The following is a 27,222-nucleotide window of genomic DNA, read 5'->3' on the forward strand; positions in this document are numbered from 1 at the left end:
GGAGCACTCACAGTACAGCTGTAACAGAAGCAAAGCCCCAGGATGGGCCATGCCAAAGCTGACATGCAACAATTGAAGTCTTTGTATGAAAAACACACATGGTTGATCGATGGGCGCAGCCTTTTATTCCTTTTTGCTTTGCACTTTTCCATTTATTCCAGAAAAAAAACCTTCTCCCTCTGTCTCTCTCTCTCTCTATATATACATATAAAAGAAAAAAAAAAAAAATTGCTTTTTCTTGGAATAAATCTTTTAAAAACACTTCTTTTAAAACACATCTTCCATTCATACAACGGTACGGCCATCGGCATCCTGCAAACAGAGTGCACCAGGGGATGCTCATGGTGGGAACCTGAGCACTCTGGGACAAGTTTTCCTGTTGCAGGACATGGGGCTGAAGCTGTTCCTGTGATGCATCCCACCTGTACTGCCCTCAATTCTGACTGATGGAAATACAAAACCACAGCAGGAGCAGTGCACGGACCGGAGCTGCTGAGTGCGCAAAGCAATGCAGCCTTTCCCCACTGTGCAGGCAGAATTGGTAGGAAAAAAAATAAAAAAAATGCAAGAAAATAATGCCTGGAAGACAAAACAACAGCTCCCAAGCCACGCTGGGTGCCACAAAATGGAAAAGAAAATAAATTCCAGAAAGCCACAGACATTTGCAGTGTTTTCATCAGCGCTGCTTTAAGCAGCTGGTGCTCCAGCACTGGGCAGAGCTGGGAGCAAACTGCGTGTCTCCATCCCCAGCACTGGGGGTTTGCAGTCTTCAGGAACCCATATGGACCTCATACTCTTGTGGGATGCTGATCTGAACCCGTATGCAGCCTGCAACATGGTGGGATGCTGACCCAAACTCATACAGACCCTGCACCATAGTGAGATGCTGACCTGAACCCATATGGATCCCTACACCATAGTGAGATGCTGACCCTGTGCAGGTTGGGGGGACTTTGCTGATCTCCCTCTCTTGGCATTGGGACGCACAGCAGCAGTGCACACATCACAGCTTGCTCAATGGGGCACCAAATATTTATGCACTTTATCACCTTCCTGAATAGGAATCCAATACCCATGAAAAGCAGCAGAACAAAAGGGGTTATCTGAAACGCAGTCTGCTGGTCATGCATGGGGCAAATAAATAACACTGCCTCCACACAAAGATCTCCTGTCTTGGAGAAGGAAAGGCAAAGGCTGTGAAAGAGCAAACAGCAGCCAGCAGGCTCTTTGTCTTCCTTATCTGATTGCAGATAAAGCAGAGCTGTCTGCGTGCTCACGTTCCATGGGTCACCTTGCTGCACCTTGGAGATGTCTGCCCTATGGGGACACTGATTCCCAATGGGGACATTGGTTCCCAAGGGATCTGCCAAGCAGCAGTGAGCTCTGCCTTGCTCCCACAGCTCTGCCTTGTCCTCCCATTAAAGGATCAGCAAGGCTTCCTCTGCCCTGGCATGCTTTGTGTCCAAGACAACCTCAGGGCACGGGGCTGGTAAAGCCAGAACAGGTCATGCATGTCCTGTTGTGGCTTCCCAAGAGCAGGACTTGCCCAGATCTGTGCCCTTGGTGCTTTGGGAAGCACCACAGATCCCTATCGTGCCCAGAAAAATCCCAATGTAAACACCTTAATGAAAGGAAAGGTGACGACGTGAGCTCAGCACTTCCTTTTGTAAACCCCACTGCTGAAAAGCCCTGTGCAGCCCAAGCAGGGTGCAGGGAACCAGGCACAGCCCAACCCTCACATCAGAGCGAAACGCGTCACTGGTGGCTGATGGCTCTTCATGCTCTTCCCTATCAAATGGAAACAATTAATGAACTATTCAGCCTGCTGTATGCTGGACATACTGAGAAAGGAACCAAGCAGGGATGGGCAAACCTCAAACAATGCAGACGTCTGGATGCTTGTCTAGGACAAACCCAACTTAACAGCTTTGGGCTGACAGGAGGAGCGCAGAGTGCGGTGCACTGAGCACTGGAGAATCCTGGGCTCTCCTCCTTTCTTCTTTGCATTTGCAGGGGGAAAAATAGAGTTCCAATTCCTCTCCATGGAGAAACAGTGGTGTGGGCAGAGTTAGTGTCCCCTGAGCACTGCTTGTCCTGGGATGCTGGCAGGTTGGGACATCGGCACATCCTCCATAGAGTGGTTTGGCAAGGTCCAGTTAAAATGCCTCAGGAGCAGCCCTTGGCCAGCAGTGCCCCTCGGTCCTGCGGCGTGGGTCTGAGCCAGGGCTGCTTGGTGTGATGTTGGCTACACGTGGGGAGGGCTGGTTTGCTGTTCTGTGGGTCTATTTCTGGTCCCTGCAGCTGAGCTGGGGAGGTTTGGCACCTCTCCCCGGTCCTCCAGGTGGGGAATGCACTGCGGTGCATTGGGGTGCAGTGATGCTGCAGGGCTCTGTTCAGCTGTAGGCTCCTGTGAACAGCTGGGAATCACTCTGGGAATCACATCCCATCTCTTGTGATGGCAGCAGAACTGGGGAACGCAATGGTGGCAAGAAGAGGGGATGCTGAGTGAGGCCATCACTTGGATTCAGGTACCAACAATGGGCAGAGATGAAGGCGTTACAGAGGCAGAAGCAATGGCACAGCAGGGAGGGCTGCCCCAGGGCTGGTGCTCCAGCAGCAGTCCTCTGGTGCCAGGCTGGGGGATGCCCAGCTCTCAGTGGGATGGGGCTGCACGCAAACTGTCTGAGCAGTGGGATGCTGCCTGCCTGGGCTGAATGCAATGCAGCCACAGCTCCTGCTTCACAGACCCCAGCCTGTGCTCACACAGCCTCCCTGCACCCAGCTCAACCCCACAGGCGGCGAGCAGCTCCCCCAGCACAGGGCAGGACTCTGCTCCTAGGAGGGATGTGCAGCACCTGCACAGGGGGTGGCAGCTGATAGGGACAATGTGAGAATGAGAGGGGAAAAAGGCCACAGGTCCATTGCCACCAGCTGCTGGGGGATGTGGGGAGAGCCATCAGCTCCATCCTGCTGGGCTGAGCGACGCAGTGGGGCGGGTAGGAGCGCATCGCCGTCTCCTTTCTCAGTGCACTGATCTCCATGGTGACAAAGGGAACATGAGGTCCAGGTTTAAAATATACTCTGCCTCCTGTTCTTCCCTCGGGCTGAGGAAGAGAGAGAGAGATGGGTCAGATAGGTGAGACAGGGACTGAAGCACGGGGCAGGTCTGGATTTTCCCTGTGTGGGTACCCAAAGGTGCCAGCAGGATCCATGGCACCACACAGAGAGCATGCTGCCGTCTTTCCCCATCCTACCTGACTGCTGAAAGGCTGAGCCTCGGTAGCCAGGGTCCTTCTGAAGCTGGATCTCCTTCAGAGAGAAGATGGAGACATCTGGGAGAGTGGACAGAGAGCGAGGTCAGTTGGCTGAGCCACAGCCAGCAGGGATGGCAACGTAATGCTGCGTTCCTCTTGCTCTACATCACCCTGCCCCAAGTTTTTCCTTGCTCTCCCACCCCAACTGCTGCAGGAGCACTCAAGCAAAGGCAAGCAGCAACCACAGAGCTGCCTGTGCCCTCGGGCTGCACTGCAGCACTGCTCCATGCCCCCAGGTGAGGGGACTGTGCACACTTACTGTCGGGCAGGAGGTGCACCCGCTCCCCCAGGCTTTTGAAGTACGGATGCCGCAGGGCCACCTCTGCTGAAATCCGGCTCTTGGCTTCATACTGCACAAAGGCCCAGAGAAAGGCAATTATTACACAGTCTGCAGCGTGCCTGCTCACACCAATGGACAGCTGGGAGCCCCTCTGGGGGTTTGGGACAGCAGCTGTGTGGATAGGGCTTATGCTGCAGTCACAGCCCCTCTCCCTGCCCCCAAAATCAGGGTGAGCACACGGCATTCCTTCACCATCCACCAGAACCTCGCTGTTGCTTACCAGGAGGAGGTTCATCAGCAAGTCAATGCCTTCTGAGTCCAACCTGAGAAAAGAAAGAAATACAAACTGGAGCACTGTTGCACCTGGGGGACGTTGCAATCATCAACAAAAGGCAGAAATGCGGGGAAAACTGGGACCTCCCACACACAGCTGCGCTCAGCATCACATCCAGCAGATGAACCCAGTGCCCCCAGCTCCCATTTCGGAGCAGTGCCAGGCTGCCCTATGCCTCCGGATCTGTGCTGGGGGGCGGGATACCTCGGGGCGTGATTGATTAACGGCTGCGCTCGGTACTGCGTGAAGTTGTACGCCTTGAACTCCTCGTTAGACGTTATCCCCGGCCAGGTGTCTTCTGTCGGCGTTCCTGGGAGAAGGGGAGGGGAGAAAGTGAAACGTGGTCACCGGCTGCGGGAACAACAGCTTCACCATCCCAGCGCTGCTCCTCATTGGGGACACGCGCGGCATCCCTGCGCTCAGCGCTCGGTCCCGGAGCGCAGCGCTCCGCTTTGTCACCGCTGCCCTCCCGCGGGCGCTCGGGGCACGGCAGCACGCTCACCCAACAGCCGGAAGATGAGATGCAGCTCCTCCTTCACCGTAGAGCCGGGGAACATGGGCCGCCCGGTGACCATCTCGTAATGGATGCACCCCACGCCCCTACGGCAGAGGTGGAAAAGCGGCATCAGCGAGAGGGGAAAGCCATGGGATGCATGGTAGGGCAGGGGGAAATGTGCTCCAGGATGCGGATCTGTGCCCGTCCACCCGGCTCTGACGAGATGGAGCCGCGGAGGACACAGAGAACGAGCCGTGGAGAACCCAGCGCCCGCGGTGTGAGCAGCGCCATCCCATGGGATGGATGGGAACCCAACGCACCGCTCCGCTCAGCCTCACCACATGTCGATGGGGGTGGAATATTCGGTGGATCCCAGCAGGACGTCGGGGGGTCGGTACCACAGCGTGACCACCTCGTTGGAATACGTTTTGGTAGGCACCGACTTGGCTCTTGCGAGGCCTGGAGGTGGAAGAAGGGATGTGAAGCTGCACCTTCCTGCAGTGCTGCACCCTTCCCAGGGCAGAGGCTCAGGGATGGGACAGCACTGTGCAGAGATGCTCTCAATCGGGTAGAAAACAGCCATGCAACCCCAGCATGTTAAAAATCACTGCTGGAGAACTATGTCCCAGGCTGCTTATGGGTTCCCCCTCCCTGCTCCAAGGGCTGTAAAGCTGCTGCCAGCTGTGTGTTTGCCCCATGGGACCATGAATGCTCTGCCCTCCCCACCCCACGTACCAAAGTCAGCCAGCTTGAGCTCCCCTCTCTCATTGATGAGCAGGTTCTGGGGTTTGAGGTCTCGGTGTAGGATCTTCCTCCCGTGACAGTAGGACAGGCCACGCAGCAGCTGGAACATGAAGATCTGGGGGGGCACAGGGGGTGGGCAGTGAGCACCAGGATGCTGTCTCAAGAACACAGGGCCAGGGGAGACCCCACAAAGCTGAGGACGCCCATAGGGACAGCCAGGCCCGACTCACCTTCACATTGTGCACGCTCATCAGGTTCCCACAGTTATCCAGGTACTGCTTGAGGTCGTTTTCCTGCAACGAGGAGGCACCCATCAGCCTCCAGTTCCCTCCCTCCCCACTCCCCAGTCAGAACCACAGCATCTCCCCAACACACCAGGTACTCGAAGACCAGCGTGAGGGAGCGCTCCGTGTGGATGATATCATGCAGGGTCACGATGTTGGCGTGCTTGAGGTTCTTCAGCAGTGACACTGCAGGGACAGGAGGCAGCAGGTTGGGACAGCTGGGTACCAGCTAGGACATCCCCAAGGGCTGGGGGCAGGATAAGCCCCTCTTTCCAAGCCCTCACCTTCCCGGATAGCTGTGCATGGAGCTCCTTCCTCGTGCTCCAGGCGGATCTCCTTCAGTGCCACCAGGTTTTCTGTCAGCTTGCTGCGCCCCTTGAAGACAGTGGCATAAGTGCCCTATGGGGAGAAAGAGGACATGAGGGGTGAGCAGGTGGGTGCCCCATTGTGGGGGTGGCACAACAGGGACATGCTCCGTAACATCTGCAGGAAGGATCATTGCAAGCTAAAGGGCTGGAGCCCATGATTTCCATTTTGTGATTTATCGTAGTCCTTCCAACTTCCTTTAAATCCTCGTTGGGGTCTCAGCACCTCCTTACCTCGCCCAGTTTGTCCAGTTTAACATAGGTCTCCAGCTTCCCAAACCCGATATCCGACTGTAAGAGAAAAAGGACAACATCACTGGGAGGGATCTCACCAGTGTTGGGCTGGATGGAGAACACCAGGAGGGAATTGTTATGGGGACAATCCATCACGTCCTGCACGGATCCTGTGTGCATCCACCAGAACACCATCACAGCCAACTGCAGCAGCTGATGCTCTTTGTGTCAGAGCAGCGTGATGGGATCCTGTGGCAAAGCCCTGCCCTTTTCTTGAGTGCTTCCCTACGTGCTGCACTTTGCTGCAACTCCCTTTGCTTCTGTGTGCTCCTCCAGTCAAGTGTGAAAGAGACATTTCCCCGTTTGGAACTGGGACTCATTGCTGTATTGCTGAGACCTGTTTGTCTGTACCCAGTGATGGGCAACCACTGCAAGGCTCTCCTAGCAGATCCCTCACACTGCAGCTCTGCAGGGACACCATCTCGGTCACTTGGGGTCACTCACATCCCATGGCAGGGGTTGTTTCCCAGCACTAAAGGACCCCAAACCAGGGGCAAACTGCAATTCCTGGAGCTGCCATTCTCTCCTTTCCTCCCTCCTCACAAACAGGAGTGCCACGTCTGAAGGTGCTGCTGAGACCTCACCATCACAACCGTGTGCTCCTGGGCAGCAGGACGTGCCTTTGCAATTTGCAACCAGGGCACTGTGCTTTTGCTCCTACGTATGCTGATGCTCTGCAGTCAAGAAACTGAAATGTCAGCATTAATGCAAGGGGTAATTCATTATTTATCCACATTTGCATTTCCATCAGCAGAGGCTCCAGCACTTGCGGCACTGCAGGAGGTTCTCCACCTCCTCTTCCCTGGAAGGTAAAGGGCTGGGAGAGAAGCCAGGTGTGTGCAAGGCGAGCAATGTGCAGGCTGGGGATTTGCATATGTAGGAGTAGCACGGGGAAAGGTGCAGATGTGCACGTGCACAGGTGTGTGTATGCACAGGGTACACGGGAATGCGCACCGCTGGGAGCGTGCGGAAAGGGATTTGCACCGTGTGTGTCTCAGTGCAAGGGAGTGCTGGGAAACAACCCCTGCTCCAGAGGGACACGACTGCAATGGGTGGGTGGCAATCAGCACACACACATCTCGTATGCACAAAGCAAGATGCTGTGCTGTGACTTACGAGGGATGCTCGCCGTGACATCCTGCTGAGCTGCTTGGGGAACTCCGGGCTCTCCATCTGCAGCTTCTGCAGGAACTCAGGGGGCAGCCGGATGTCCATGGGCAGGGAGAGGCGTTTGCTGACATCCTGCAGAGAGCGCAGAGGGGGAAGGTGAGGAGAACAGCCAGAGTGATGATGGCAATGGGGCAGCAATTGGGGTGACACCTGTGGGACCTTCGCCCCAGCACTTGCCTCTGTGGAGAAGCGGCGCTGGGTGCTGCTGCGGTAGCGCACGGCCATCGGGGATGGACCTTCTGTGTTGGGTGGGGAGATGGCTGTGGGGTCTGCTCCGATGTCCCTGCCCAGGTGTCCCAGCTGCAAGTGCCCTTGGGCCAGGTCTGAGGACAAAGAGAAAGGAGGGAGAGATGCTGGGAGGCAGCGGAGGTGCCGAACGCTTTGCTTTGGGGAAAAGGGAGAGAAAAGGGCAGGGAGGTTCAGAGATGCGTCAAGGCCATGAGGAAGTCCCTTCCCATCCTGCTCCACTGCTGCACCCAGCCACACACAGCCCTGAGCAACACAGAAGCTCTCTTGAAAACCAAAGCGACTTCTAAAAGTCACTCTTCTCATGGGACTCCAGGTGTGAAGCCACATCCAGCCCAAAGAACCCAGAAAGCAGCAAAAACAAACAACCAAAACCAGAGTAAAGTGAGGCACTGAGCTCCCCCTGATCCACAGCTTGAGGCTCACACATCTTCCCACTGTGTAATTAATGGCTGGCTGGTAGGAAGTGCATTTCCCCCATTCACAAGGGGCTGCTTTCAGAGGGGCTGTTTGAGAGGAGGCAGAGCTAACTGGGAGTGCTGGGATGGAGGAGGCAGAGCTAACTGGGAGTGCTGGGATGGAGGAGGCAGAGCTAACTGGGAGTGCTGGGATGGAGGAGGCAGAGCAAACTGGGAGTGCTGGGATGGAGGCCATCCCTCTCTGTCCCTAATGCAGATTTGGGCTTCCATTCCCCGCGTGCTCTGCAGCCAGAGATGATCTCATTGCTGAGGATGGAAGGGGATGGCTGGCTTTTGCAGGAGGGCTGGGATCTGGCTGCTCATTGCTCATCTGATGGATGAGAGGTGACAGGCAAGTGACCTGGGAAAAAATGCAGTTTCCTGCCATGGTCACTGTATACAAGGGGCTCTGTGAGCTAAGGGATGCGGGGTGCCCTCTGCAGACAGCCTATGCCCATGGTAGGGGTGCAGCCCATGCCAATGGGGCTGGCAGCAGCTGAAACCACGCCAGGAGGTTTTGTAGGGTTGGATAGGGAGGCACAGAGCACCCCTTCCCCCAGGAGCACTGCAGGGCTCTGGTCCCTGTCCCTTTCTGGACATCTGTGCAGGCACAGCTCAGAACCCTGCCCTGCACTAAGCACAGGGATCACTTAAGCTAGATCAACCTTTTTCACCTTGCTCCTGTCCTAAGCAAATTATCTGAACTAAAACCAAAGAGCAACATCAGAACGATCGTAGTTCAACTCATCCACTTTAAAAGACAGTTTGGGTAAACTTGTGCTGGGCCTTCAGTACAATAAGTACAAATCCAACATCCAGGGATGCAGCCTGGCTCCAGGAGCAGCAAATAAGAGCAGTGTCTGCACCCAGCCTCAGTGCCACCTCCATCTACAGCAGCATCACACAGGTGTGCAAATGCAGGGGTCTGTTCCATTCTGCTCAGCATTTTGTGTGGATCACTGTGAGCTCTGACACCCTGCAAGTAACGAGGCTGCATGGGATATCAAAGCAAATGAAAGCGAGACCGCAGACACAGCAGCTGCTTCTGTCTTCTTTTTTTTTCTTTTTCTTTTTTTAATATAAATATATTTAAACACTGCCTCTGCCAAAACAAGCTTTGATCTCCCAAGGAAAAGGGCCAGAACCCTTCGCTGCCTGCATGGCTCAGAACTTTTAATTACTTTGCTAAGCATGAGCTTTCCTCTCAAAGCTGTTTCAAGGCAGGGCAGAGCTCGGATGGTGGGTCATCCATCCTCCTTCCTCCCACACAACATTGCTGCTTTACATCCCTGTGCTCTGACGGCCAGGCTTAGCTCTGATTTATGCCATTGCACGAGCCCTTGTTTGGCCTCTGAAGACTCAGAAATGGTGCAGGCCCTCGTCAAGGATCAGATGCTGCCCAGAGCTCTCCTTAACCCAGGATTCTTCTTCTACCCAAGGAAAAGCTGTGGTACATTGGAGATGTGTGGCAGCGTGGGGGCACATCGGACACCCTGTGGCTGCGTTGGGCTCCCAAGGGTGACACTGCCTGGGTCAGGATGTGCCCACACTGGGAAGCTGTTTGCTTTTCCATTCGCTGGCTCTGCTTCCCCAAACCTCCCTTTACCAGCCCTCATGGCTGGCAGTGGGGCCCTGAGGATGGAGAACACAGGGCTGGAGATCCCCTTCCACACCCCAGTGATGGAGGTGGGTATCAACCCATGGGAAGTCCACATCTTTTCCCATTGCCACTGCATGCTCTGTTGGAGCATCCCATCTCCTGGACTCTGCATCCCTGGGGATACGTGGAGACACCCAAGCAGAGTCTGCTGTGACCCAGGAGTGTTGACAACCTATGAGTTCTGATGCTGGAGGGAAAACAGAACCTGAAAACAGCTTCCCATGGTGCTGTGTGAGGTGAGAAAAGAAAAAAAACAAACTGATGCTGGTGTTGATCTGTGGGTGAAGCATTCCTGGCCATAGGGAGAAGCCAGGAGATGGGTCAGGTGCATGGCTGAGATTAGGGGCACCATGGAGGTGACTTTTGGGGGTTTTTACATCCCAAAGAACATCACCCAAGAGGGAGGAGCAGTGTGCACACAGCTATGGCAGAGGGCTTAGCTCCAACACGGGGCTGTGGGCAGGTGGCTCCCACACTCTGCTGCATCCCCAGCTCCATGCAGGGCAATCTGATCACAGCACAGCACTGCCAAGCACCGGTCCAGCCTCTGCCCAGTGCCCTCAGCCCCAGCACAGCCAACTTTGGCTTTGCCCTGTTTCTTCCCCACCTCCTTCAGGAGAGAGACCGAAAGGCAGAGGACAGGCAGCTGCTGCACACACTGGTTTGCAGAGGAAGTGCTGTGACCAAAGGCTCATTAAAGCAGAAGAAGAGGGAAATTGCCTCTCCAGCTGGCACAGCACAGGTAATGAGCCCAGGCTCAGCCAGCCCAGCACCCAGCAGCCCCAGGGGGTAACAGCAGCAGCAGCTGTCAGCACCCGCAGCTTTCTGAGCCTTGCACCATGTTATCCCCACGGCTTCTACATGTCTAATTAAGGGCTCGAGTCTAATTATAGCCCCAGCTGTTTGCTGGGCTGCGAGGGGAGGGGTGTGAAGAGATGCTGCTGAGGGCAGCTGGGGCGTCTGCGGGGATCTGAGGGGTGGCATGAGCTGCAGGAGAGAGGAAAGGCAGCTCAAATCAGCCTCTGCATCTCCACTTTGAAGCAGAGCCCATCCCTCCCTGCTGGGGCAGGCAGAACTGCCAGGCAGTTACATCACAGCCTCAGCCCTTGCTTGCAGCAATTGTGGCTGCAGGACGAGGGAAGGGAAAAAAAAAAAAGCACCAGCACGACCTGAGTGAAGCCCAGAGCACTGAACCCATGTCAGGGCTGCTATGGGAGGAGGTGGTAAAGCACACGATGTGATACTGCAGGCAATTTGGCCTTGAACCCGCAGCACTCTGCTCCCCCTGGGGGAATTCAGCCCGGCTCCACCAGGTTTGCTGTCTGCAGCTTCTCTGCTCTCTGCCTGCCCAGCCTTGCTCTGAACCCAACGCCTTGAATCCTGCACCAGAAGAAGGCTGTAGGTCTGGCAGGGGAGGGGGGGACATCCCCCACTTTCACACTCCCCACCTTAACCACAGATGTATCATCCCCCTGTGCAAACGCCTTGCCCTCCTCCTTTCCTTCTGCGGGCGTAAATCTCTCTTCAGAGCAGATTTAACTCCTCCATAGGGTAAGCAGGCAGTGGGGCAACAGCTTTCCAGGTCCCAACCCCTTACCCTCATTCCTCTGGTTGTTGAGCTGGTTGAACTGCTCTGTGAACTCCGTCAGCGACTCCTCGATGGTCTCCGTCCGAGGAACTGAGAGTGAGAACCTCCGCTTGAAGTTTTTCATCTTGTTCATTTTACCTCCTGACCTGCGGGGAAGGGGGAAGAGGTGGCTGTAGGGTAGGAAGGTCCCACAGCCCACCCTCATCGGGGTCTGCAGCACCCAAATCCACGTGGGTTCCCTCACTGGGATCCCTGGGCATCAGCAGGGGATGGGGATCTTTGTGTCATTGAATGCACGGGGATTTTCTGAGCCAATTGCCAGAGGTGAGCCCAGGGCAGAGCCGTGGACACTGAGTCATGGGTGTGAGCATGGGCTGTGCTTGGAAACTCTAGGAATGCCTGGAAAAGGGGATGGCAGGACAGAAGCAGAAGAAAAGCGAGAAAGAATAATAAACAGTGACAGAAAAGATGTAATACCATCCTGTGCAAGGCACACATTTCCCCTGGCAGCCTTTTCTCCCCACTTCCCCTATGCAAGAAAAGCTTCCCAAAGTGCTAGGAGGAGCTGGACCGACAGGGGGGTCCCAAAAAAGGGTGATGCTCCGAGCTCAGCATGCTCCCATTGACTCACATCCTGGGATGTGGGATGTGAGGCACTGGGATCTCCTTAAGCCAGAGATCTGATGAAAGCCATAAAACCCTTAAACGAAGAAAACCCTTAAGGGACACGTGGCACAGCCCACTGAGCAGCCACACGAGCAGCTCGCTCTCGGCATCCCCACCTTGCTTGCCTGCTTCAGGCTCACACACAGCACCAGGAGGAATCATACAGTGGGAGCACACGGCTCTGCAGCACCAGCCTTGCTCTCCCCCATGCATTTTGCAGCACAGTGGAAACACACAGTCCTGCTCCCAGCAAACAGAATTGCACCTGCAGACATCAATGTCTCCCCAACACAGGGAGGTCCCTCCTTGCAGATCCTAACCCTAACCTGTCTGCTGGGCTCTGAGGGGGGAGGAGGGGGCAGTAAGGGGGAACTCAGCCCTTAGGACCAAACACCCTGCTCCTGGGTGGCCCAATTGCCAGCCCCCAGCTCCCCCCCCCCCCCACACCCCAGGCTGGTCAGCACAAACCCTGGTGATTGCATTCCAGACTGATGCGATCAGACACAGCATCGCAGAGCCGATGCATCGCGTCGCCAGGGCAACGGGAACACTTGGGTTGACATGCTGGCATCCGAAAGCTTAAAAGATTACCATCAGCAATGCAAACAGTGCTTCGAGGCACGGCCTCCTGCTGCGCTGCCGTCCCCCCAAATCCTTGGGATTCACCTGGACCACTCGGACTCAGCCACCCCACTCCTCGCACACCTTTAGGGATGCAAAACCCTACAGTTAAAGGATCAGTGTGCCCGGGATCGAGGCAGGATGGGAGGCGTGAGGATGTTTGGAGTTGCAAAGTGAGTAAGGAGGATGCTAGGCACATCCATCAGCCATTTAAATGTTTTCTCAGCACTGCAGGGACGTGCTTTGATGACCAAGATGCTGACACCAATGAATGTTGCATTAACAAAGGATGCTTTCCTCGTGGCCAAGAATGGCTGAAGTTGGAAGGGACCAATGGAGGTCACATCACCCAAGCCCTTATCAGCAGAGCACATCACCCTGGATCACATCCCAATGGTTTTGATGTATCTCTGAGAAAGGAGACTCCACATCCCCTCTGGACAGCCTGATCCAGATTCACCTCACCTTCAGATGGGACTTCCAGCATTTCAGTTTGTGCCCATTTCTCATTGGAGCCCACCAACAGGTGAGTCTGACCCCATCCTATTGAACATCATCCCTTCAGATTCTTGTAGACGTCAATCAGATCCCCCTGAGCCTCGTCTCCTCCAGGCACAACAGATCCTTCTCTTTGATGAGGGACACTGCAGCCCCTCCATCACTTCACCATGCCTGCCATGCCCATTGACACCAATCAGCCCACAGCATTGGGACAAAGTCCTGGCAGGGAGCAGCAGGGAACAGTCAGGACAACACCCCACAGCCCCAGGACCAGGGAAAACACAGGGAATAACCCAGATATTCCACCTGGAGGTGGAGGAAGAAGCGGGTGAGGGGGTACCAAAGCTTTAGAAGACAAACACCTGAGCAATGAATTGATGCTGCAGATCACTCTGAGTCCTTCCCTCCCTCCCAGCAGCTGCTAAATATAAACCTCCTCGGAGAGGAAGCGGGGTGGGGTAAAAATAGCAGTGGCTGCCTCTCCTGCTATGCACAGGGCTGCTCCTTATCTTTATGGCTCTGCGTAATTGGCACTGTTTTTTTCCAGCTTCACCTGGACCTACTTGGCATCTGGTGATGGGGTTCATGTGAAAGGGTTTGTCATAAGGAGGCTGCGGGGCTGTTTGTGCTTTATGGTTGAGCTCACCCTGCCCTGCTTGGCCACGAGGTGCCCCAAAGTTGGGATGCGCTCCCCCCAGCTCACAGCATCCCACATCCCTGCTCCCAGCCCTGCAGGCAGGACGGTACCCTGACCCCATATAGGGTGTGAGGGGCTTTGTCCCCCCACCAGGGACAACCTGTGACTGTGTTTCCCCTAGGAGAAGGCAGCCCAGCTAGAGGAGCAGCCTGGCCCTTTCCCACACTATGGATTTCAAAGGAAGAACCGCTTGCCATTGCCTGCATCCCATCAATTTTAGCAGCAGTGCACTAAAGGAAGCGGGGGCACTTTGTGACTTCCTGCAAGAAGGTGATGTTTTCTAAGCAAAGCAGTGACATCCCTCATTTTACAGCCTCAAATCAGCCGGGAATTGGAACAGCCCTGAGCTGCAACCATCCCTGGGATGGAGCGAGGAGGGGAGCAGTGGTCTGAAACAGCACGAAGGAATTCAGGCATCAACAGGCAGAAATGAAATCACCCCGGCTGGAAGCTGGCCAGGAAGAAAAGCCAGGATGAAAGCCAGCAGTGTGAATGATCCCCATTTGCTGTAACACAGGCAGATAGTAACTAAAACACTTCAAAGGGCCCAAAGCTGCATCCCGTCAGGAAAACGAATCACATGACTGAGACTGGGTGTTAACAATTCTTTAGGCACTGCATTCAAAGCTGTATTTGCTGCACTTGCAGTGATGCGTTCAGCAAACTGCTCCCATAGGCACTGGGGATGGGACTGTGCGCATGGATCGCTTCCCTTTGTACAGCAAAACTCTTCAGCTCTCCTCTGTGCAACTTCAGAGCCACGTATTTGGGGCACAGCCTCAATATGAAGCTCTCCCTTTCCTCCTTCAGCACACTGCTGGGCTTGCAAGTAACCGTTCCTTTCCACGAACAAGGAAACAACTTAAGGGAAATGGTGACTTCTGCTGGTAGAGCCCTATTTGCTCAACAAACACCTCTATTATGCAAAGCCACACGTGGCCATGGGGTCAAGCAGACGGTGTGTGCAGGAGCCAGGTGAGGACGTGGCCCTCCTCACATCACATAGCAAGGCACGGAGGCAACAGTCAGCACTGATATGCAGAAAGGTGATGCTGCATGCTCTGCAGCAGCTGGGAATCCAGTGGGGCAGGGAAGGAAAGCAGCCCCCCACCGTCCATTCTCCAGCTCAGCTGTTGGCGTGGAATCCTCTCCTGGCTGCTCCCACCCTACAGCAGATGCTGCAGAGCAGAGCACAGCCCAAATCCATTCATTCACTGCTCCAGGGGCCAGCACAGCCCTGCACCCTGGGACAAGCAGCAGTCCCTGCCCATCACACACAGCTCCCAGCTCCTCCCTGATGCTGAGCTCTGCTATGTAGAGCTCTGACATTTCCCTTCCCCCACGCAGGGAGCAAAGCTCTGCACCCTGTCCTACAGGAGGGGAGCACAATCAGTTCCTACCAATCTGCAGCAGCCCTGCAGCAAGCAGCACAGCCTCCCACATCATCCCACATTATCCCACAGCGGCGACTGTGCTGGACAGAATTGAAAATGGAGCTTTGGGTCCCCAGGGAGTTCATCCATCCACCCTTGTGCTGCAATCTTTTCCTCTCCTGTAATCACAGAAGCCAATAGAAGAAATGCAGAGAACCAGGAATGCAATGACGGCAGCCAGGAGTTTTCTGTCCTCTCTTCTCAAAGGAGATTTGGGAGGAGAAATGATCCTGCAGCAAATGCACAAGGCTGGCTTCCAATCCAGCTCACAGCGTGCACTGCTTTCCTCCCACTGTAAATAATCAATGGTGATGCATCCTTCCTCCCTTCTCCTCGGCGATGAGACTCTTGTGGGATGCAAAGCTGCTCTGCTTGCAGCTCCGCTCCCATTTGTCTCCATCCCAACAAGGAGCCCAGTAATGAGGGCACACAGAGGGGTTTGTTCCACTCCTGCCACACCACAGCCCTGCGTGATGCTCTCAGCTCTGCCCGGCCGGTGGTGAGATCAGGGCAGCTCCCAGGAAGGCACCAGAACAACCCACATTATTCCAGCTGCCACAAAACACTGCGTGTTTATTCCTCGCTGGAGCAAAACCTGAGAGCATTGCCCAGCATTGGGCTGTAGCCACAACAGAGTGCCAGTGGCCTGCGTGCACTGCAGCATCTCAATGCCCTCGCTGTTGGAAGGTGTCAGCAGCCCTATGGTACTGCCCCTGCCCCACAGATCAGCACAGACCGAGCGCTGCTGCAGGGTGTTGATTTATCCTCCCCCTTTTCTGTGACTCTTTTTCTCCATTCAGCCCTTCAGGAGCACCAGGATGCACAGCAGGGATATAGAAAAAGGGCACAGACCCTGGGGGTGAAGGATGCTCTGGGAGCACTGAGCTTCTGGGGAACCCTATGGGAGAAGATCCCTTGCATTAGGGCACACCTGCATTCCCTCCCCACAGCGCATGCAGGGTCTGCTGGCTTTTTAATTACCATTTCCTTATTCTCTCTCTCTCTTTTTTTTTTTTCCCCTCTTCTTAATTAAAGCTTTCCCTCCTTTCTCAGCCCACACACAACTCCCAGAGCTCCTGGAAAGCAGCACAGGGGGAGCAGGGGAAGCCTTCCCTGTCTAACAGAGAACACTGCAGCTTCCTTCCCATGACTCACGGCCTCATCCACTGCTGACAAAGGCATTGGGGAGGGGGGTTCAGAGCTGCTGCCCTGCAGCTGTGCAGGGAATGGCTGCAAGCATTCTGTGAGGGGTTATTTAAGGAAGCAGAAAGCACACCCTGCACACCCCATAGCCGCGTGGAATTTGAGAAATGCAGCCACCTCTGGCACAAGGAGAAATGGGGAGGGAGGGTGGGACAGAAAGGAGCAGCAACAACTAGGTGGAAGGATGCAAAAAGCCATGCAAAGGGCCCATGCTATCACAGGATCTCTCTTCCCAGAGAAACGGCTTGAACACAAACAGAAGCACAGCGTTTCTAAGAAGCACCACCAGCACCCAAAGCAACGCATTTGCGAGGAGCTCTGCTCTGCTCCAACACATTGCATTGCCAAACAGCCCAGCCCTCACCTGCTGCACATAGCTGCACCCCTCTGCATGCCTCCAGCACCCGGTCAGGCACTTTCTGCCCACCCAGCAATGGGAGGAGGAGCTGCAGGGACTGTGCAAACAGCTTCGGAGGGATTAAGTCTCCTTCTGACCGTGGCAAACTCAGACCCAGGAGCTCGTTGGCACTAATGAAGCAGCTCCCTGCTGCACTCACACAGATCTTTGTGCAGCAACAGTGAAAGAAGTGCATGCAAACGGTGCTCCTGACCTATTTCTCCCCACTCCAGCACAGCTCTGAGCTGGGTTCCCCCCCAGGACCACACTCTGGAGCAGCAGTACCACGGCTCAGCATTAGGCACATAAAACTCTTTGCAAATCTGTTTTATTTAAAGCTCTGGGATAGTCACATGGCAGCAAGGTAGTGAGCAAACACTGCAAGTCCCCTTCCTGCCAAGGGCTGCACTAAGCTGCTATTTAATCTTAAACCTGTTGTGCACCTCGGAGGGCTTTGCACACACGTGTGCATGCATTTCTCACCCGGATTCTCCCTCCCTCTTTCAACATTCAGCTTTTGCTTGGAGGGAGCCAAGCGCTCCTTTCACCCCTCTGCTTCTCAGATCTCTGTGCTGATACAAGAGCTCCTGATTTCTGCACACAAAGCATTTCCACTTTACAAAGAGCCCGGGGTTGGGCAACAGCATGAAAACCAGCATTGAGGCCACGCAGAGGGCAGGAATAACACAGAAGCACTGAGCATCCCAAGGCGTGCAGAGCTCCTGCTCCACCCAAGTGTTGCCCCTCAGGATCCCACCATCCTTCTGCACCTCCTGGAGGAAGCTTCCCACCATCATGACACGATCCCATTAAACCCAGCCCGGACCTGCCTGCATCCCAGGTATAGATAGAAATAGATTAAGCACACCCTGGTGCCCGCAGTTTTCTGCTCACTTCCCTATGGAGGGCAACATTTCATGACTATCTGGGAACTCGGCGAGCACACGCTGTTCAGATAAACCTTGTTCCTTGTTAAACTGTAAATAATGTCTGCTTTGGCAAGCCAAGCCCCAGCACGGCGCCCTCAAAGTCGCAGTGTCACCATGAGCACAGCAGGCAGAGCAATGGAGACGGTGGGTTTTAACACCCTGAATGGTTGGTTCTCTTTTCTCCAGCCTCACCTTTTCACTCCCATCCATCTCCTCGCTCCCTGCCCCATTTCCAGACTCACTGCTCCGGTGTCCTTGTGAGCTCTGAGCATTCCTGCAGCAGCCTTGGGAAGTGGGGGAGATAACAGAGCCCTGCAGAGATCAAGGGAACGAAGGAAGGAGGGACCTCGTGCAGGAAAACACACAGCCAGACCCATTCCTTGGATGCTGCCGTGCAGAAATGGGTGCAGCAAACACTGAGTGGAGGGAGGGGGCCATGGGAGCACATCCTGAAACAGTTCTGTTTCAGCCCCGAATCAAACCGTGTCCACAGATCCACGTGGTGCTCAGGAACTGAGCCAAGGGGACTCCGAGCTCAGCAGGATGAAGGGCTGCAGCACAGCAGCGTTCAAAGCTCACTGCCTGCATTCAGCTCTGTTCCTCTCCTGCCCCGAGAGCTGATAAGCTTCGAGATAAGAAAGGATCAAAACTCTGAGAGCTGAAGGGACAGGAAAGGAGGTCTGGCCAGCGCGTGAGCCAAGCTGAGCGCACGGCTGAATTCTTACCTCCTTCACATTGCAGTGTGCACAACAACAACCTGCGCCCGCACCGCTGCTATCATAGCGCGATTAGTTGCACAATTAATCGTTAATAAGGTGGGATTGGAAGGGATTAAGGATTTAAATAGAACACATGCTGCTAATGGTACTTGATAAAAACGCGCCTTCTCCTGCACTTACGGTGCTGTGTTTTCATGGAGCTGAAGAGGCTCTCCATTGGACTTCTTGCACATAGGAAATGCCCACGTCCCCGTGCTATGGGCACAGCAGCAGCTCTCGATGCTGAGAAGCACTCAGACCCACACAGAGAAGTTTTCTGCCTCAAATCAGTGGTAAAACAAGTGGAAAAGCAAACCTCGTGGCTCTTTGGAGCAGGGCAGCTGGAGGCAACCCTGGGATGGAAGTGCCTGCAGCACAGCGTGGCTCTGCTGAGGTTTCCTTGTGATAAGCAACATTCCAGACTCTGCTCTTCTTCTAAAAAGGAGAACACACCAGTGCTGTGCTGGCCTCTGGCCCCATCAGCAGGGAGGAGTGCCACGGGCTCTGCGTGGTCCCCTGGGTCTGATGGGATCCCAAAGGATGTTCAGCTCTGCTTGGGACATGTGTCACCATGGGCAGACCCCGCAGTGTGACACCACCAGCAGCCTGCCCCCAACCTGCTGCTGGGATGCACAGAGCCTTTCATCCTCAGGGCTGCTCATTTCCCTCCTCTGGCTGCTGCCACAACACACAGCATCAATGCTCTCACTGTAGGGGCAAACCTGTGATCTGCTTTTGGATGCGGTCACCTCCAAGCAGGATCCTGCCAAGGAGGCCCTCCTCGTGGCCACAGCTGCTCCCTGCAGAGGGAACACTGCCCTTCAGTCCCCCAACTGCCAGCACCAAGCTGCATGCAGCCACAGGCCACCTCGGTGCATTGCACTGCTGCCATCAGATACCAACCCCAATGGGCAAAAAACAAAGGACAGATGAGAATGGGTTGGGATTTGTGAGACACAGCGTGTTCCACACCGCCTGTACCTCCTACGTGCTGTGGCACTGTGATTATTCTGCAGTAATTAGTTAATAATTACAAGCTGACCAGCCCTTGGGAACATCCGTAGCAGAAGGAGCACAACGTGCCTTAGGCTGAATGTGGATTTCCTTACAGCTTTAATCATTGCTTCAATTTGAGGCACGGATGCCAGAAAGGTTTTTCAGCCCACAGTAACACAGGGGCAGTTCTCACCTCTCTGACTGCTGCCTGCTGCAGGACAGCCAACACACTTCACCACCAGATGTGCCGTGGATTTGGCCATTATCCCATGGATGGGGATGAGAGGGATGGGGATGGGGCAGGACTCACCAACACAGTTCAACCCTGCTATGAAACTTGAGGGGATTTGTGATGCTCGCAGCCCTGATGATGACAGAAGGGCCGTGCATTGTGTGCTGCTGAGGGCTGACTTCAGCAATCAGTGCTGATTTGCACCACTTGAGAGCTTGGTGAAGCATGGCAGAGCGGAGTTTAACCTCCTGACAGGGGCAGATGCAATGGGAGGACATTTCCTGGGTGAAAAGAGGTCAACTCTGCTGCTGCAGCGCCCTTCAAACCAGCTATAGAGCCTGAAAAAGGATCCAAGGCAGCACTGCTAGCAGGATCCACACCTCCAGCACCTGCAATTGGTGGCATTTGCTCCAGCACTGCATAATCTGACAGCCTACGAGCCTTTCCTCCAAACATTTCAAGCCATGCCATAAACCCAACCTCCAGGTGATGTTCCATGCTGGAAAAACACCCCCCACGTGGATTTTTATGCACGTGTATTTACACAGGTGCAGAGCTCAGGCTCCCATTCATACACCACATGTAACTGAGATGCTCAGCAGCACAGTTGGCTTCAGGAGCAGACAGTGCTGGGGAGAAGAGGGGGAGATGGAGACACTGGGGGGTTTGCAGCTACACCCAATAGGGATCATAAATCACAGCCCTGAGTGGTTCCAGCAAAGGTTAGCACTTATCAAATAATTCACTGGATCGAGCAAAGATAGCATCTCTTCCCCGTGCACTGAGGACAGGGCAGCAAATCTCACCCCGCTCCATCCTGGTTTACTTCCTCCTCTCTGCACCACAAGCAGCAAAGCCCTGCACGTTCCCACAGTACCAGGCACTGACAGCACTGCCTCACCAATTTGCTCCTTGGATAATATATGATTTTCATTACGTTGGCCCTGGGGATCAAGGGTGCAAAAGGCAGCAGTGAGAAATAGCCTCTGCTTCAGAATGCCCTCGATTTCAGTCTGCATGGGGAGATAGAAGGGAAGAACAGCATGGGGCTCAACGCAGTGTGTGCAGCCAGAGATGCTCTGAAACACCTCCACCTGAGCTGCCTTGGGGGATCTGGTTCCCAAAAAAAGCAATGAGCATTAATCAGCAGGTCAAACAGCCCCCAGTTCCACAGCAGGAGCACAATTTATCCTCCCAGCATAGCAAGGGCAGTGCCTGGTGTCAGATGGGGGCATAGGAACACCAACAGCTCCAACTCCAACAGCTCCAAAGCCTGGAGCTCCCTCCAACATCACAGCCTGCGCTCTTAAAACCGTGGGTCATCACACATTCAGCACAAGAGGGAATGTGAACAAGAGCCCAGCTGCTGCTCAGGCTGAGATCTGTGGGCATTTCGCTGCAGGAATGGGGAGAACTTGGACCATCTGCAAAGATCTGCTCTTAGCTGTGGTGGCTTGAAGTTCATTCCTACCGCAGTGAGAAAACCCAGAAGGTAAGAGAATACAGCTCTCTGGTTGTGACTGGAGATAAAGCATGGCTAAGCCTCAGAAAGGAGAGAGGCAGACAAAGAACAGGGGAGATGAGATGCTGGAGCGCTGTCAGCTGCACAGACGAACCCACAGCCATCTCTGCAGGCTCTGCTCTGTGGCTTGAAAACAATTTCAGCCCTTCACTTCTCCTGGCTGAGCCACGCTGGCCAGACAAAGCAGCACAGGATTGCAAGAGGCTGAGCAAACAACCAGATGAGCAACACTGGCTGCAGGCACAATGCTACCTGAAAAGAAACCTCGATTAGACGGAGAGCAAAAGATGCTTCGTCTGATTACAGTTCGACTCTGCAAAAACTGTTTGCCAGATTGTAATCTGGGCTTTTCACGTCTGCATTCATCAACAGGTCGCTCTCCCTGCTGTCGGTTTTCCCTCTACAAACAGAAGTGAGTGAAGTGGGAGCAAAGCAAATCCTGCATGTCGGACTCCTGCATGGGCAGAGCCTGCTGAAAGCAGGGGCCCCTGGAAGCACAGACCTTTTGTTTTTCTGCCTGTATGGATGTAAACCGAGCCTGTGCTGTGCAGCAGTGGCAGAGGTGACCTCTCAGAGTTTCAGCGCACCAATTACCCACAGCAAAACTCACTCCAAGCTCTGCAGCTGGCCCAGGGTCCCCTGTCCTGCTGCCAATGCCAGGGAGATGCTGCTTTGCCTCAGCTCTCCTGAGCATGGAATGAGAGCGTGGGAGGCCTTTACAGAGCATAAACCCTCCTGGAAACTCCTCTGGTTATTTGGACGCGACTCCAAACACGTGTCTCAGGTTTTCTGGAGGTTCTCAGAGCTCCTGGCCCAAACCTCAGCACTGTGAGGAAGCCAGAGGAATGTCTCAGGGTTTACAAGGAATGGCCGAGCAGTGATTTCTCTCCAGCAGCCCAGGCCTAAGGGATAATTTCAGTGGAAACTGAAGCACTGATGTTTGAATGCATACATGAAGTAAATACACAAGTTTCTGCCTCCCTAAGTCAGGGGACCGAGCAAAGGAGGGATGCTCATGGAGTCAGAGCAAAATTCTGCAGCACCTGGAGGAAACCATTTCACCTCTCCGCTTCTCCCAGATGCAAAACGAAGCTGTTGTCATCTATCTTGTCCAGTGGCAGCACCAGAAAGCAGAACCCATCTCCTCCTGCAGCCCAGCCCGTGCCCAGCTGTGATGAGCAACGCAGAACCATGGCAATAAACGTGTGTGAAAAGCAGGAGCTGCAGATTCAGAATGGCAGGGCACGCCTGCTGCGTTTCAGTCACCTGTAATGCATGAATATGTGACACCACCACTTTGCTCTTTGTCACTGCTCAGCACTGCCTGTCTGAAGGGTCCATTCAAGGGACCACAAAGAGTGCTTGTTTGGTGCAAGGGGCCCTCCCAGCACTGAAACAAATGTTTTCGTGCTTCCATGCCCATCTCTGCCAGCATCCCAGGGCTTTACAGAGCTCAGGGAGCAAAACTCTGAGAACAAAGCAAGGTCAAGTGTTAACAGATGGTGAACTCAGACGTGGGGATGCAGGGATGGGTCCAAGGGCAGAGGCAGACTGCTGGAGTGCTGCTCTTTAGCCACAGCATTTCTTCTCTTTTTCAAGCAGTTAAGAGAGGATGAACTCAGAGGTTCCCAGCTTCTGTTCCTGCCTCTGCTCCTTTTCTTGCATCAAGCTCCTGAGCACATCACATCCCATTGACACGCCTGTATCTACTCCTGGGAGGAAAGGATGCATGGTTTGGTGTTTGCATCAAGGAAATCTTTCCAGGATCACAGGAACCGGTGCTGACGGGGTGACCCAGATGCCCCATCATCACCATGTGAGGCCACAGGCAAAGCTCCACATGCACTTACCCCATTCCAGCTCTGTGTCAGCACACACCAAAGCTCTACACACTGCCCCTTTACCATGCAGGAGGTAATTAGAGCCTATTTCCTTGCAGGAAGAGGGTCCTGGAAGAGGCATTTTTCCCTTCTGCATCTCATCCATAGCCACAGCTCTCTGCCCTCTGTTTGTTCAGACCTCTTTCCTTTTGGGCATCTTCTCAACCCCCAGCACACACACATGTAACACCTCATGCTGTGCATTTAGTTAATGCAGAGTGCAAAAAAAAAACCCAGACAAACAAAAAAAAAAACCACGACAGCCCCAGGCCTGACTGCTGCTTGCAGAGTTAATGCCACAACCGTGCCCAGCAGCCTTGCACGCTCATTGCATCTGTTTTTGCAGAGAGAAGAGCCAGTTTAAAGGTGGACTGGCACAGGGCTGGCACGGCACAGACACACATTGATTGTGGTTATGGCCTGGGGGGGGGGGGGGGGGGGGGTGTTGGGGATGGTGTTGCACACCCAGGAACTTATCTGAGCAACAGGCACAGCTCATTCTGACAGCCCCAAAAACGCAGCTCAAGGAGCAATCAGCTCAGCCCATTGGGGAACTTTTGGCCGGAGGGATGGATGAGTGCCCACCCCCCTCCCCCCCAACCCCCACTGAAAGAAAGGCTGAATCGGGAGCCCTGAAGCACCAAAACACGAGCAGGGATCCCTTCCAATAATTCCTCCAGCACTCGGCGTGCAGCTGAGCCCCCCCTCCCCTCCACCTCCAACTTTTTGCCGTGTCCCCTCCCTTATCACTTCGTGCCCCAAACCGAAAAAGGCTGAGAACCCCCCCGAGCACGGCAGCAGCCCCGCACTCACCGCACCGCGGGCAGAGCGCTGCTCCCCTCCTTCTTCCTTCCTCGCTGGGGTGCGGGGACGGGCGGGGACGGCGCTGCGGGGCCGAACCGGGGTCGGGAATGGGTGCGGGGCGGGGAGGTGCGGGTGTTGGAAGCGAAACGGTACCGGTGGCGGTGTTGAAAGCGGTGCTGCGTTGAAAGCGGTGCGGTGTTGAAAGCGGTGCGGTGTTGAAAGCGGTGCCGATGCGGTGTTGGTTTCGGTTCCGGTGCTGAAAGCGAAGCGGTGCCGGAGCTGCAAGAACCGGAGAGGTTTTGGAGTCGGTTCTAGCGCTGGAATCAGATCGGTATATCGGTGCCGGAGCTAAAAGCGGAGCGTTGGCTATGCGGGACCCGGTGCGGTGCCGTTTTCGGTGCCAGTGCTGGAAGCTGAGCGCTGCTCCCGCATTACGCGGTGCGGTACCGGCCGCTCGCCCCGCTCCGTTCCGTTCCGCTCCGTTCCGCTCAGGCTCCTCCCCGCCGCAGCCCCGGGCCGGGCAGCCCCGCTCTCCCCGCAGCTCCCCGGGATGCAGCGGCCCGGAGCCAACCGTGCCGGGATGCAGGGAGCTCCGAGCACAGCAGCTTTTCCTCCAAACCGGGCCGCCTCCGTTTTCTTCGGGCTGCCCCGGAAATTTCAGCCTCCGTCACTCCAGCGGGACAATGTTTTTAGTGGCGGCCTCACCTTCCATTCCCGGCTATTTATGGCTTTAAATTGAAGCAAACATTTGCAGTTTGCCAAAAATAGTGCAGCCGTGGAAATAAATCAGGCTGACTGGAGGTGCCAACGTCGTCTGTCTGAAACTAATTAATTTCTTATATCCCCTGCTATATTAATCCTCGCCCTCCTTCCACAGAGCGTGCTGTCTGTCAGCGGAGTTTTGTAATTAATGGGTATTGTGTATGAATCTGAGGGGTGTGCAGGGGATTTAACGTGGCTGGGGGAGGGATAGGGGTGCCAGCAGGACACCCGTGAAGGGAAGGGACAAAATCCATCTGCACAGAGAACAGGGAGAGGGGCACTCTGTGGGGAAATCCTATTGCAGGGAAACACGTGGGATCTGCTCTGAGACCCCACAAGGAAAACTGTCCAGAAGAGATATGGGCTTCTTTAGTCCTGCTGCTGCCAGAGCTCCTTTTTCCCTTTTCCTTTTTGAACGTGGGAGTCTTGGGAGACTTGCTGACTCTCGTTTCTTATATTAGAACCATCAAGTTTTGCTGGGAGACGTTTGGAGGAACGGGGAAGTGGTTCACAGATGGCACTGCAAGAAGCGTAAAAGTTGAGCCCCTATGGAGGAGCAGCTTTCCAGGCTGCTCAAAACCCCATTTTGTTTGTATTAAACTCATCCCATAGCAACACCCAGCCAAGACCCACAGCCTTTAGTAATGCTTTAAGCAAGCTCTTGTGGGGCAAAATACTCAGCACCAGCTCATTTTGGGGCCGTGTGAGCTCATGGGGCTGAACGAATGGGCTTTGACCTGGAACTCGCCCCCAGAAATGGACTCTAAGCTCGAGGCAGTAGGAGGTGACAAAGCCCAGCCTCACCACGGGGCTTTGCACCCTTTGCTCTGCAGTGCTCGGATGGAGGGGGGAGAAGTTGGGGGATGCAAAAGCCAGAGGTGCAACGTGCAGGATTGAAATCTGCCCTCCTTTCACCCCTGGTCAATGAATACCTGGTCATGTGGCTGCAGAGGCAGTGGGGCTCGGGGTGACACAGCCACGAGGCCCTTTGCCTCCAGCTCCCACCTCACCCTTCCTTTCTATGCAAAGAGCAGGCAGCCCTGGGGAGGGATGGCTCAAACACTTCTGTGCCATTCCCAGCAGAACAACTGCTGCCGTGCCCTCCATACCGCAGCGCTGAGACCGCCTGGCACTGGAATTCTATCCTAAAAAAGAAAGCAGAGGAGATCCCCAATACGAGCTATGGCTAATTAAGGAGAGGAAGCCCCCCACATCAAAAAAAAAAAACAAAAAAAAACGGGGTGGGGAAGAGAAAAAGGCGATGTGAGAAGGGCAGGAATGTTACAAGCAATTAGCAGCAGAGACACGAGCTCGCTGGCTGTGTCACACAAGCTGCTTATTGGTGCATGACGTTCCCCATCAACATAAATTACAATAATCACCGTGCCAAGGAAGGGCTCGCTGTGAGCCTGCTGGCTTTGGGAGGAAGATGTGCATTAAAGTGTGTGTGTGGGGGGGGATTCCCAAAGCTGTGTATCCAAAGGTTCGATGGGTGTGATGGTATTTTTTTTACCAAAAGCACAGCAGGGTCACAAAGGTCCCAATGAGACTTTATGCCTGGTGATGGGCTGAGCCCATTCCACCAATAGTAGCCCAAAGCAAACTGGCCCTCAGTGTGTGCTCTGTGGAGGGCAATGCAAGCCGAGGCTGCTGCTGTAGAATTTGGCACCCAGAGCGGATGCCTCTGCAGTGCATTTGCAAGGCAGTGCCTGCAGGGCGGTTTTCAACTTAATGGCTGAGCAAAAAGCATGCATGTTTGTTTCTGGGGAGTTTTTTCCTTGAAGTTACATCGGGTTCTGAGGTTGTTTTGTGTTGTTTTGGTTTTTGGTTTTTTTACCTTTTGTATTGTTGTGGTGAAACCCTGTAGTGAAATCCTTGTGGAACTGCAGAAATCAGGGGTGAAGTGGACTCAGTGCCATTCAGGGGTGTTTAATACAAAAAGAGCAGGGAAACTATAAGACCTTGTGCAAGTCCATGGCTGTGACCACCCCAGTTCATACTGGGGGGAGATTTTGCTCAGCAAATCCTTCTCCTCCTCCTCCAGTGATGCATTTCCTAACGTGTCTCTCACCTGCTGCAGTCAGGGCAGCACTGGCTCTGCTCTGTGTGAGCTCCTGGCACAGCCCTGGGGTTCCTCACAGCTCCCAGACCCAAAGCCTGTGCCTCCAGCTGCCCACATACAACAGACAGCCTCTCTCCAGCATCCTGCATCCTTCCTCCAGGTAGAAGTGATCCCATTAGTGCTGTGCCCTATAGGATCACTCACCCTCCTGCAGTCCACCCCCAGAAACATTCCAGCTGTGTGCTAGGCCCCTTTCCTCAGCTGGAAGGGATGCTCCCTCTGTTTGCAGGCTGCAAGCAAGGTGTTTTCCAGGAGCAGTAGGGAAGCTGCAGCATCCTGAGTGGCATTTTAATCACAGACCCGAGGGGTTTGTCAGGGCTGCTCCTCTCAGAGCCTTCCCTGTCACTATATGATATCAGCCAGCCCAGGGACAGAGGGGAGGGAGCATCCCAGCCGTTCAAGGGTCCAAACCTGCCTGGGGATGGGGCACAGGAGCATAGCACAGCATGAGGGCCAGGGCATTGCT

The 27,222-nt window shown here is 54.5% G+C and overlaps 1 protein-coding gene across 3 annotated transcripts; it reads right to left on the bottom strand.

Annotated features, from left to right (window-relative positions):
• On the bottom strand, positions 1 to 24,524 carry CDK18 (cyclin dependent kinase 18). Of its 3 annotated transcripts, none has more exons than XM_090124424.1 (16): positions 23,882 to 24,524; positions 11,243 to 11,374; positions 7,459 to 7,604; positions 7,228 to 7,353; positions 6,052 to 6,108; positions 5,737 to 5,851; positions 5,544 to 5,638; positions 5,399 to 5,461; positions 5,160 to 5,283; positions 4,763 to 4,883; positions 4,431 to 4,528; positions 4,133 to 4,238; positions 3,875 to 3,917; positions 3,574 to 3,664; positions 3,255 to 3,332; positions 1 to 3,104 (listed from the first exon to the last, which is right to left on the bottom strand). In XM_090124424.1, the coding sequence occupies exons 2-16, from the start codon at positions 11,364 to 11,366 to the stop codon at positions 3,070 to 3,072; spliced, it is 1,422 nt and encodes a 473-aa protein (XP_089980550.1). In that variant the 5' UTR covers positions 11,367 to 11,374; positions 23,882 to 24,524; the 3' UTR covers positions 1 to 3,069. The 3 variants fall into 3 exon arrangements, with proteins under 3 accessions (XP_089980550.1, XP_031461748.2, XP_031461749.1); XM_031605888.2 differs by lacking the exon at positions 23,882 to 24,524 and adding an exon at positions 17,873 to 18,280 and having other exon boundaries at positions 11,243 to 11,379; XM_031605889.2 differs by having other exon boundaries at positions 2 to 3,104; positions 11,243 to 11,379; positions 23,882 to 24,181.
• Between the last annotated feature and the right edge of the window lie 2,698 nt (positions 24,525 to 27,222).

Source organism: Phasianus colchicus, chromosome 25, assembly GCF_987193195.1.
Source record: "Phasianus colchicus chromosome 25, bPhaCol1.hap1.1, whole genome shotgun sequence".
NCBI classification, from domain to species: domain Eukaryota; kingdom Metazoa; phylum Chordata; class Aves; order Galliformes; family Phasianidae; genus Phasianus; species Phasianus colchicus.

Coding starts and splice junctions, on each gene's coding strand:
- CDK18 (XM_031605888.2), bottom strand. CDS start 18,057: ATGGGTCTGGCTGTGTGTTTTCCTGCACGAGGTCCCTCCTTCCTTCGT. Junction 3,665..3,874: donor TGCTGATGAACCTCCTCCTG/GTAAGCAACAGC, acceptor GCCTTTGTGCAG/TATGAAGCCAAGAGCCGGAT. Junction 3,105..3,254: donor CTCAGCCTTTCAGCAGTCAG/GTAGGATGGGGA, acceptor TCTCTTCCTCAG/CCCGAGGGAAGAACAGGAGG.